General features: G+C 46.3%; 1 protein-coding gene across 3 annotated transcripts in view; it reads left to right on the top strand.

The window, feature by feature from the left end:
* The first annotated feature begins 1,721 nt into the window (after positions 1–1,721).
* RHOC (ras homolog family member C) overlaps positions 1,722–11,041 on the top strand; it is a 41,684-nt gene continuing 32,364 nt past the window's right edge. The window contains exon 1 of one of the 3 annotated variants that reach the window (XM_084853464.1): positions 1,722–1,918. In XM_084853464.1, the coding sequence (XP_084709590.1) occupies positions 1,885–1,918 (34 nt within the window). In that variant the 5' untranslated portion in view covers positions 1,722–1,884. Of the gene's footprint in view, positions 1,919–2,204; positions 2,436–11,041 lie in introns of those variants that run through there. The other 2 variants (XM_084853466.1, XM_084853465.1) reach the window with 2 other exon arrangements.

Here is an 11,041-nt window from a genome sequence, read left to right as displayed (position 1 = left end):
TCCAAGCTATGACTTCTCTGTCCTCCAGGCTTCTAAAGTTTTTTGTTTTTACTATTTTTAGAGAGCAATCCTATGGTCCCTGAGAGAACACCTCAGGGACCATAGGATTTTTCAGTTTCCCTCTTCTGAAGTGGTAGATACTCCGACAACCTCAGGAGGGGAACTCTGAGTTCCTATCCCTCCCCTTGCACCCGCCCAGGCTATTGACTGGTCAGTCTGAATTTTGAAATCTTTTTTGTGTCTTCAGGTGGTGGGTAAAGAATCATGGCAAACTCTTTCATGTTCTAGAATCCCATACTTTACATTAGAACAAGGAACAATATACTTGCTGGTAAAATTCACCTCCCCCATTACTCTGAAAATTGCAGCTAAGTTCAAAGAGAACAGGGAATTTGGAGTGATGACAGATGATATCAGCATCCGTGCTGATAAAAAAAAAAGTGCCAGTGCTGTCATAGAATAGTAGGGTTGGAAGGGGCCTACAAGGCCATCGAGCCCAACCCCCTGCTCAATATAGGAATCTAAGTCAGAGCATCCCTGACAGATGGCTGTCCAGCCCCATCTTGAATGCCTCCAGTGTGGGAGAGCCCAGCACCTCCCAGGGTAATTGGTCCCATTGTCGTATTGCTCTAACAGTCAGGAAGTTTTTCCTGATGTTCAGCTGGAATCTGGCTTCCTGTAACTTGAGCCCATTATTCCGTGTCCTGCATTCTGGGATGATCGAGAAGAGATGCTGACCTTGCTCTCTGTGACAACCTTTCAAGTACATGAAGAGCGCTATCATATCTCCCCTCAGTCTTCTCTTCTCAAGGCTAAACATGCCCAGTTCTTTCAGTCTCTCTTCATAGGGCTTTGTTTCCAGTCCCCTGATCATCTTTGTTGCCCTCCTCTGAACCCTCTCCAGCTTGTCTGCATCCTTCTTAACGCGCAGTGCCCAGAACTGGACACAGTACTCCAGATGAGGCCTAACCAGTGCTGAGTGGAGGGGAACTAGTACTTCCTGAGATTTGGAAGCTATGCTTCTATGAATGCAGCCCAAAAGAGCATTTGCCTTTTTTGCAGCCACATCGCATTGTTGGCTCATATTCAGCTTGTGACTTATAACAATTCCAAGATCCTTCTCGCTTGTAGTCTTGTCGAGCCACGTATCCCCCATCTTGTAACTGTGCATTTGGTTTCTTTTTCCTAGATGCAGAACTGTGTTTGTGAGCCCTCCCTCCACTACACCACCTGCATGCTTTTCTTTATTGTGGTGCTTATATCTGACTGATAGGAATTCTGCTCATTTCTCACTCTCTCTCTCTCTCTCTCACACTCACTCACTCACTCACTCACACACCCTGACATCATGCGCCTAAGACATATAGCCACTCACTCCTTCCCTTTCACCTGCTGTTTAGCCAGGAAACTTAATTTCTATGGTTAAAATCTAACGTTAAGTCCTACTTCGAATAGGCCCGCTGAAATGAACAGGGCTTAATTTAATCATGACTAACTTAACTCCCGTTCATTTCCAGAGATCCCCTCCCATCGGACTCAGGTACATATTAACCCTTCAAGTCCAGGTTAAGCGCCGGAGTCCCTCCAACAGGACTTAACGTTGGATTTTACCCTATGTCGTAATGCCTTTAAGTACGTGCAACGCGCCTCGCTATCACACAGGTGACGTGGCGATGCTGATTTTGGTTGCCAAGATAAAGAGGGCGCGACGCCCAGGCGACAGTGAACGACTGAACTTGTCATCGGCAGAATGCCTCGTCTTAGACACGAAGCGCCGCTGCTGACACGACAGTGCTTTTAATGTCTTGAAAAGACGCGGTAGCAGCGGGAGTCGTAGTAGCGTCGCGATTCAACGGGTCCTCTTGGGACACTCTTTCCCCCTTAATGCTCAGATGTGTGGGCTGCTGCTACTCAGGAGGTAACCACCACCACCACGAAAAGCATTCTGCGTGTGCTCAGAGGCACCACACATTTTCCCTTTCTGGGCTGCGCCCCGACGCTCAAAACACGCGGCCGCGGCTCAGCCCTGGCGAGCCGGGACTCAGAGAAGCCTCGCGCAAACACCCCCGGCCGCAGGCCCCACGCCCCTGCCGGACGCCCGCCGGCCTGACCCGATCCCGGCCCCGCCCTGAGGCGGGGCGGGAGGCGGTCCTAGAGGCCCCGCGGATCCCAAGCAGCGAGTCCGTTTCCGCCTCTCGGTCGCCAGAGCCACTTAGCCAGGACAGACGGCGGGGGGGAGCGAGCGCAGACGGTGTCCGACTCCGCGTTAAGGTAGCGCAAGTGCGGGGTGTGTGGACGGGGCTCCGCTCGGGGGACCGTTGCCGTGGAATCGCGTAGAGCGGGAGCGTCCTTTGGGCGTGCCCGTAAAGTAGCCCGGCTTGAATAGGAAAGGGATGGTTGCGGAGTAGGAGGGATGCGGCCAGCGAAGAGCGAAGGTTTGTGTTGGAGCCGAGGGTGCGTTGGAACAGTGGGTGGAGCAGGAGGGACACCATATGGGGGCGAGGGCGGCCGGGGCGGGAGGGTAGATTTCGGAATTGGGGTGGACTCGTATATCGTCCTTGCAAGGAGTCGTGGTAGCCCCCCCAGACGACTTGGAGCTTAATCCTATGTAATGCATAGGAATGAAGTAATGAATGAAGTAATGCATTCTTACTTCAAAGTAGACCCAGCTATTGAATTGGCTTACTCACACATGAGCGCACGTGGAGGACTGCAGCCTTATAGTGCAATCCTATGCGTGCCTACTCAGCAGGCAGGCACATTGAGTTCGTTGGGGCTTACTCCGAGGTAAGTGTGTAGCCGTAGTGGACTTAGCGGCCGGATTCTATACATTCATATGCAGAAGCGTGCCAGCCAGCCCCGTTGAGTTCAATGGGACTCGCTCCTTGTAAGTAACGGTGTTCGAGTTGCAGCCTCAGGCGTCTTCCCCATACTACTGGTTGAACCGCGCTGTAGTATATTTGCTATCAGGATGGTTAAAGAGGCGAAAAGGGAGGTGCTTAATCTTATAGGTGGAGAAACCGGGTTGGGGGGGCCTAGCCTTTTCATATGGATGCTTAGCACTTGCCTATGGTATTGTGTCAGCGTCACTGGAGGCTATAAGGCAGAGACACTGGGGAGATTGCTGGTGATCTGTGTCCTCCCGCTAGAAGATGGGGCTGAGCCGTGGGAAGAATGCGGGGGGGGGGGGGAAGGGCAGTTGCTGTGACTTTGTGTGTAGGTAGAAAGTAGTAAATTGTCCTAGTCTGAGGTGGAAGGGTTGCACTGGGGGAGAGGTGCCATTATTTGCTTCACTTTTAACCTGGCTTTGAGTCGAGAGCCCTTGAGGCAAGTGAAATTAAAATTCCCACGGAACAGTGAGTCGAGAGCCCTTGAGGCAAGTGAAATTAAAATTCCCACGGAACAGTAAACAGTGGTCAGACAGGCTGAAGGGATTAAAAAATGGTCTGAGCCTTGCTTTCAAAAGGCTTAATGCATAAGACATGCAGGGGACAACACAGACATTATAAATTTGTGTCTAGTGGCTGTGTGTCTTTTCATTTCTTATTCTAGAATAGGTGCAGGGTCCTTGGTCAAGGCTGGGACTACAGTATGGGGAGGGGGCTTTTAAGAACTGGGTAGCCACCCCCCCCCCAGTTATTCTAGAGTAAAAATGAAAAGATGACATAGCTGCTAGACGTATGTCTGTTTTGACGCCAAGTCTCTTGTGGGAGAGCATTCAGCCTTATAGGAGCAGTTATTCATATGATTTCCTCCTATTGCCTAGCTTACCAACTTCAAGGCAAAAGTTGTGGTATATTTTGTGTGAGAACAGAACTTGCAGGTAGGCTGCTCTGGAAGGCAGGCTGGAGGTTGACCCAGCGTGCCTCTCCTTTCTCTGGCCCATTCAAGAACACAAGTTGCTGACCAGGGCTTTAAGAATGTCCTCAACCCTCAGAGTTAATTGGGGACCCTAACCAGCTTTTCCTCTCTAAAAGGCCATGAGCCTTGCTGGGAGTTGCCCCTGGTCTGATCTTGAAAAAGCTGTCCCTAATCCCAGAAGCATGACACAGAGAGCAATCCTATGCCCGCTGGTCAGCGGCTGGATGGTCATAGGATATGTCGGCTTCCGGGAGCCAACCTTGGAGCCTGCGCTCCGAGGTCAGTTCCCTGGGAACCGACGTTCCCCCCCCTTCCATGCTGCCTTGCAGGCAGCTTGGGATGGCCCTGTGCTCTGAGCTCAGAAGAGGAGCGTGGAGCAGCAAAAACGGGGTGTTTCTGGGGTTGTTCCAGGGCAGGGAAGGTGGAAATGCCAGTAAGATACATCCTATGTCATCCAGCAGCCACTTCCCCTGCTCTGCCTTCCCGCGGCTAGACAGCTGAAGTTGGCTGTGTAGCCGCAAATGCAAGGCGGCTGAAGCACAGAAGGGATGATCCCCTCCACGCTTCTCCTGCCCTGCATTGGATAGGCAGCCGCCTATCCCCACAGGATTGCACTGTCCAGTACCTTTCCTTCATCAGTGAGTAACTTTGATCTGCACATGCTCAAAGGAACTCCTGTGTGCTGTGTTTAGGAGCTGAAACCTGGCTCTAAGTATTATTTTTCTTCATTTATTATAGGTATTTTTATACTACCATTGACTCAAATTCCCAGAACATTGTTTTAAACTGGATCCCATGCGTCTTCCCTTCTCTTCATTAGAGGAAGTGTGCTCTTCAGCCTTTAGTCTCTGGTCTCCTCTGCTTTTGACAGGAATTGGGATGGGTTGAATCTGTTGGGAGGAAGTCACATAAAAACACGCGGCTAGTGAGTAACTGAGGGTGGGTGGGAGCACTTGCAGATGGTAAGAAGTAAATTATGTGGCAAGCAAGAAGAACAGCTAGTGAAGAGCACATTTTCTGGCTGCTGCTTGCTTTTCTTATGTATTCATATTATTACCCATCAGTAATTTTTTAGTGTCATTTATGTCTGTTAGCATCGTAAGTCTACAAAGTACAAACATGTTGTTTCACATTGCTGAGGGTCAAATAGGAATTGGGTTTGAACCAATGGGTGCTTTGATCTCTTTTCTCTCCCCTTTCCTAGTTGCTGCTGCAGAGCTGTTGCCTTTCCTTGTGTAAGGGTTCCTGACAAACTGGCTTGCCATGTGATGTGGACAGTGATTCCCTTTGTCCTTAAAAAAAACAACAAAAAAACTTTGCTTGCTCAGTTCACTTTCAAACTTTTATATTGGGGTGGGAACGAGGTTGTGTTAATTACTTAGGAGCAAGGAAGCATTCCAAAACCATGACTAAACTGTGTGGTGTATGCTTGCTCTCTCTCTCTCTCTCTCTCTCTCTCTCCCCCCCTCCCCCCCTCTCTCTGTCCCTGTAATTTGGCAGCCAAAGCCTTTCAGTGCAAATCAGGCACCCTAAATCCTGAGCCAGCCTCTTAGAAAACCCCGAGTGAAAATGGCAGTAGCTTTGTCATGTCGGTTCACAGAGCTATTTGTGACTGGCAGATGTTTTGTTTGTGCTGTGGGACTCCAGCATATCTGTTGGTTAATGGATAAAAGGCAGCCTTGCACTCTGGAATAAGGGATTCCCCCCTCCCTTTTTAAAAGAGATTCCATAAAGGCAGCTGTTCGAAGGGTGCTTCCAGAAGGTGAGCTTCTAGCATTACCAAAAGGCATTGTGCAGTTATTCCATCTTTCCCTCCTTAACGGGTTTTATTTTTTTGTGTATGGTAAGAAAAAAGATGGAAGAAGTGGTGGGAAAACACAGGAGGGTTACAAATGGAAGATGATGATGTCTGGATCCCCCATAACATTCTGCATTTGAGACAAGGAGATTGCACAGTAAAAGCCTCATCCCAAAGTTTTTAATTTTCTGTTTTAAATTCCATTTTAGACAGGTCACATTTTCACTTCATAAAGAAGCAACTTGTGGCTTCTAAAATGGTTTTCAAGTAGTTTTAGCTTTGGGTCATTTGAGCCAATAATTTTGGAGCACAATCCACTAGGAGCATCTCCTGCACAAGCCTGATTTAAATGAGTTTGAGCTGCACAAATATTTTCATGTGTAACATGCGTTCATTTCAATGGCGCTTGTGTGGGGGAAAACTTCTGGGGATTGTACTGTGAAAGAGAGATTGTCAAACATTAAACTAACTGGGCTCCCACTGCTACCTGATCATTGCCCTTCCTCTGTAAGCCAAGTGTAGAATTACAATTGACTTCCCATATTTTGTGTGTATGCTCCACTATGTTCTGACCACTGTGTGAGCAGTGAGGGACAGTTCTGAGCATGCCATTTTAAAAACCATTGATCACTGATTCATTCAATGAATCATCAAAAATGATTGATCATTTTGGATCAATTGGTGCTAAAGTGCATGATTAATTTAACTTTTTAAAAGGATGCTCTGAAAATATTTTAGTGCAAATTAAAAAATTGGCAAAACAGAAAAAAATTGAATAGCATTATAGCATTAACTTGAAAGGCAGCATTTTAATCATGTTTTAAACTGCACAAAAGCACTTTCATTTTAAGTGCTATTACATAAATATTACGATATTGCTTTTGAAAAAAAAATATTGGCAAAAAGGCATTTCAACGCTAAGATCAAAATCAATTTTTTGAAACTCACCTGCCCAGTACCATGCTGCACACATCAAAATGATTGCTCTTAAAAATGAAGGGTGATCTTCACCCATGGAGGTTGCTCTACTCCATTTTTAGTTTTTGTTTTAATTTTGGATTTCCTGCAGTCTGAAAAGAGACAGAAAGCTCTTGAGGAAAACACAGGAAACAACAATTTGGTGACATCGTATAGATACCCCACACAAAGTGAGCCAAGAAAATGTGTCTATTGTAGAGTAAACACCTTGTGTGGAAACACCCTGAAACACAGCTCTCTCTGCTTGCCTAAGGAGGCTGCATTGAAATTTTGGGAAATACAGAATTAAGTGCATTCCTCTTCCAAGAAGTTTTCAAATCAACTGGCACTAAACGTATTTCGTAACCTGTTGCTTATTATAGGTACTGGTATGCAATGCAAGGAATGTATTAGATACATTCATACAAGGGCAGTGACAGTAAAGCACTCCACCTGGTAGAAACTCTCCCATACATTGCAGTATAATAACATTGCCTTTCTTGTAGTATTAGTAGTATTAGTCTTGTAGTATTAGTAGTAGCAGCAGCAGCTTGGAAGTGTATCTTATTTTATGTCAGATTTTAGCCAGTTTAGCTCACTTCTAGGACTTGTGTGTGTGTGTTAATTTGAAACTCGTATCATAGATCTCTTGATTGAAATCAGATGTGGATAGCAATAAAATGGAGCAATCTTCCTGGTAGTGGTGGTGTTTTGGTTTTTTTTGAAACCGCAGTATTTCCCAAAATAGACCTTGTTTATCTGCATCCTATAGGGACTGGAAGAATCAATACTGTAAGGCTGAATTAAGTGTCTCAGCTCTTCCTTTTCACTCTTGCATCCTGTACAACATTCTCTCTCCCTCTTTCTACCAGCTTGTTGATAGGGAGGTGCCTGTCATTGCTGCCAAGCATACAGTGACAAGCTGAGTTGACTAACAGAACTTCAGCTGGATTGAGTCACATTAAGACAGCCCGACACCACCTATTATTTTCCAAAGATTTCTTCAACTCTAAATAGATGACTAAATCTTGATAGAGAAATCCGTTGCAGACCTAGTAAGCAAGCACTTGACTATTTTCTGCAGCTGCCATTCAGAACTATTTATGTGAAGCTCGGGGGATAACTAAAATTATCAGCAGCATCGTTGCTTTGCCAAGATGAAAGAATGTGGGCATTGTCTTCATTGAAAGAGAAATTATTCCATAATCTGACTGGAGTGTAAATCTGGGAGAAAAAGAGAGCCTGTATTTAAATGTGTGGGATTTTTTTTTTACAATTTGCAGCTTGGCTGTTGCACATGGTTTATCTCTGAAAGGTAAAGTGTAATATACCACCAAAGAAATGCTCACTCAAAGCATTCTAACTGGTTTGACCACTCTGAAAACTTAGCTTTTCCTGTTCAGCTTTGTTGTGACACCTGACAGGAAGGCCTGTGTGCTGTAATTCTGAAGTCAAGAGTTATGAGACATGTGACTGCAGGGCCAGCCCAAGACATCTCGCTCCCTGTGGCACAGGACGAGATGGCTCCCCTGTTTCCACTCCATGTATAAAAGCAAACTAGCCTGGTAGCTGAATCTTACTTCAACACTGGTGATGGAGATGTCCCACCACACCTGAGGACAGCAAGCTAGCGTAGGGAACACAGGGCATTTCTCATGGTGCACAGAGCTCTGCCTTCCAGCACTTTGCCACTGTTCTCTGGCTCCCAGTATCTCCTGCCTCAGGTGGTTGCTTCGCTGTCCGCCTCCTGGTAGGGCTGGCCCTGATTATCATCTCAAGCTTATTTGTTGGCTGAACTGCACAATTTTATCAATACCCTGACCCATCATTCAATCTTCTTTGCGGATTCAAGTTTAAATCTGCTTTGCATAAGTGATAAGAGATGTGCAGATAAAATGGATACTTGGAATACAGAATGAACTGTTAAATCCAGTTCTGCAGGGCAATGTGACATTCAAGGTCTATCTAAAAGATGTTAGGGCTAAATTAAACATTTGGGAGAGACCTTGGTCTGGGCGAAAGGGGGAGAGAAACAGCTGGTGTAGGATGGGTGCTTACCGTTTTCCTTATTTGCTGCTGCTTGTATGCCAGGGATGGAGAACATGTGGTGGAACATGTGCTTGGACTGATGGAGGTTGCAGTCCATTAACAACTGGAAGGCCACTCATTTCCCACTGACTGTATGTGCTCTCCTCCCTACCACCATCTTTCTCCTAGCCCATCAGAAAAGATGTGTCTGGGGAAAAGAGCCCGATATGGAGGGATTGGTTGGCAGACGGGGGTGGGGAGAAGACAAGTGAGGGCTCCCTTCACCTTGCTTTCCCCCCTGCACCCCTTGGGAATGCTGAGGAGAAGGGTTCAGTAGCTTCCCCTCTCCATACGCACACATTTGCCATGTCTCTCCAAATTACACTGCCCCTAAATCCGTGTTCTTGGTTTGTTTCCTCCCCTTTTAACAGCTCACCCAGCCCAGTTCCTCATCCAGGAGCACGGTGGGATGGGCTCCTCTGAAAGTGGGCAAATCCTACACTCTCTGAACTAAATCTTAGGGGATGTGAAACATGCCTGCAATTTTGATTTCAGCAAAAAAAAGTGCCTCAGCTTACAGAAGTTTGTGAGATGCTGTCTTCCAGTCATTTCAAATGCAGGTTTTTCTGAGGACAACTTGTATTTCCCCCCACATGCTACCTCATCCTTTCCAGGAAGGATAGATTTGAGTAATCCTGTGAATTGCCGTAACAGGAAGGATTTTTTGACTCCAAACTGCCCTGCCATGTATACTCCTGTGTCTTGAACTTCATGAGTTTTGATAAAGAACAGGCTAGTCAGTTTCATACTTGTTTGAAAGCTGGTGTCTGACAGATTTCCTAGTTTAGCCATTATGTCACAGGTTCTATAAATGGTAGGTGGGAAACACTGACAGTTTATCTCTCTGTTTTGGGTGGGAGGGTGGCAGGGATGATTGAGGGTCCTTAAGTAAAAGTTATGCAGACAATACAGCCTTCCCTGACCCAACATTCTCTAGATGTGTTGGAATCCTCATCATTCCAAGGCAGCAGGCGGTAGTGGCTGGGGATCATGAGTGCTGTAGTCTCAGACATGTGGAAGGCATCAGATTCAGGAAACCTGAGTCAGTACTTGATTGGGTGGAAGCTGTCATTCTAGATCCAAAGTTCTTAAAACTTACCCTGAAGGTTTTATGTCTTCCTTACTGATTACTTTACAACTTCTATGTAGCCCATGAAGCCCCTTTCAGTATTGCAACAAATAACAAAATAAGAGATGGAAAATTTTTCTGCCCCCATTTCCTTTTCTAACATTTGCAGTGCATATTAGAAGTGTAATGTGCTGTTGGGGGAAGCCTGTGGCTTTGGAAATCAGATCACCTTATTCCGGGCTTTTAAGCTTTACAGTGCAGCCTGTTTCCCTTCATTCCCCTTTACTGTTATACCTGGCAATGGTGCTTTTAGTAGTGCCTACAGTGGTATAGCTGGGAAAGACTGAAGGCAAAAGGAGAACGGGACAGCAGAGGATGAGATGGCTAGATAGCATCACTGATGCAATGAATATGAACTTGAGCACACTCCAGGAGAGAGCGCAGGACAGGAAGGCCTGGCGTGCTATGGTCCATGGGGTCGCGAAGAGTCAGACACGACTGAACGACTGAACAACAATAGTGGTATAATGGAGCCAGGACTCACAGGGATGCTGTACTGGCATTTCTTGATTAGCTGGGACACTGAGGTTATCTGCTGCTCTCCACCCTCAGAATTCCCTTTTCCCTCTGAACTTAGCTGCAGTCCTCACAGTAGCTGCATGTGTGTGTGTTGGGGGTGGGGTGGGGATAATTTTTCCCATCAATAATATATTGTTCCCTGCTGTAATGCAAAGTATTTGGGGATGACTTGGTCTTGAATGGGTAATTAAGACTGCAATCCTATGCATGTTTAGACAGAAAAAATTCCTACAACTCCCAGCATGCTCCAGCCAGCTATGCTCGCTGGGGAATTCTGGGACTTGTAGGACTTTTTTCTGTCTAAATATGCATAGGATTGCACCCTAAGACACACTAATCTTATAAAAGACCTGCTCCTGGTGGAGACAAAAACTACTAGAACTGGTTTGTTGATGCGGATCAACGTAGCTGCCTGGAATTTTGGATTCTTCTTAGGGATGTGGCCATGGGGACTGTCATGATGTCATGAGTGCCTGCACTTCAAAATTTGCCACTAGAGCACTGAGTGCCTGTGAAACTGCTTCCAAAATTCACTTTGGTATGGGTAGGAAACTAGATGATGAAGGCAAGTCAGAGCTCCTTTAGCTGGCTCCAGCTCTTGACAAATGTTCTTGCCTTTCCCTGGGGTACTTGTGCTGTTCTCCTCGCTGTTCTGTTTTGGGACATTTGAAGCTGTTGTGAGACTGCAG

The sequence above is a fragment of the Heloderma suspectum genome, chromosome 4 (genome assembly GCF_057233095.1).
Source record: "Heloderma suspectum isolate Gila_16-S chromosome 4, 16-S_ref, whole genome shotgun sequence".
NCBI lineage: Eukaryota > Metazoa > Chordata > Lepidosauria > Squamata > Helodermatidae > Heloderma > Heloderma suspectum.
The sequence above is the reverse complement of the archived record's forward strand: the minus strand, read 5'-3'. Positions and strand labels throughout refer to the sequence as shown.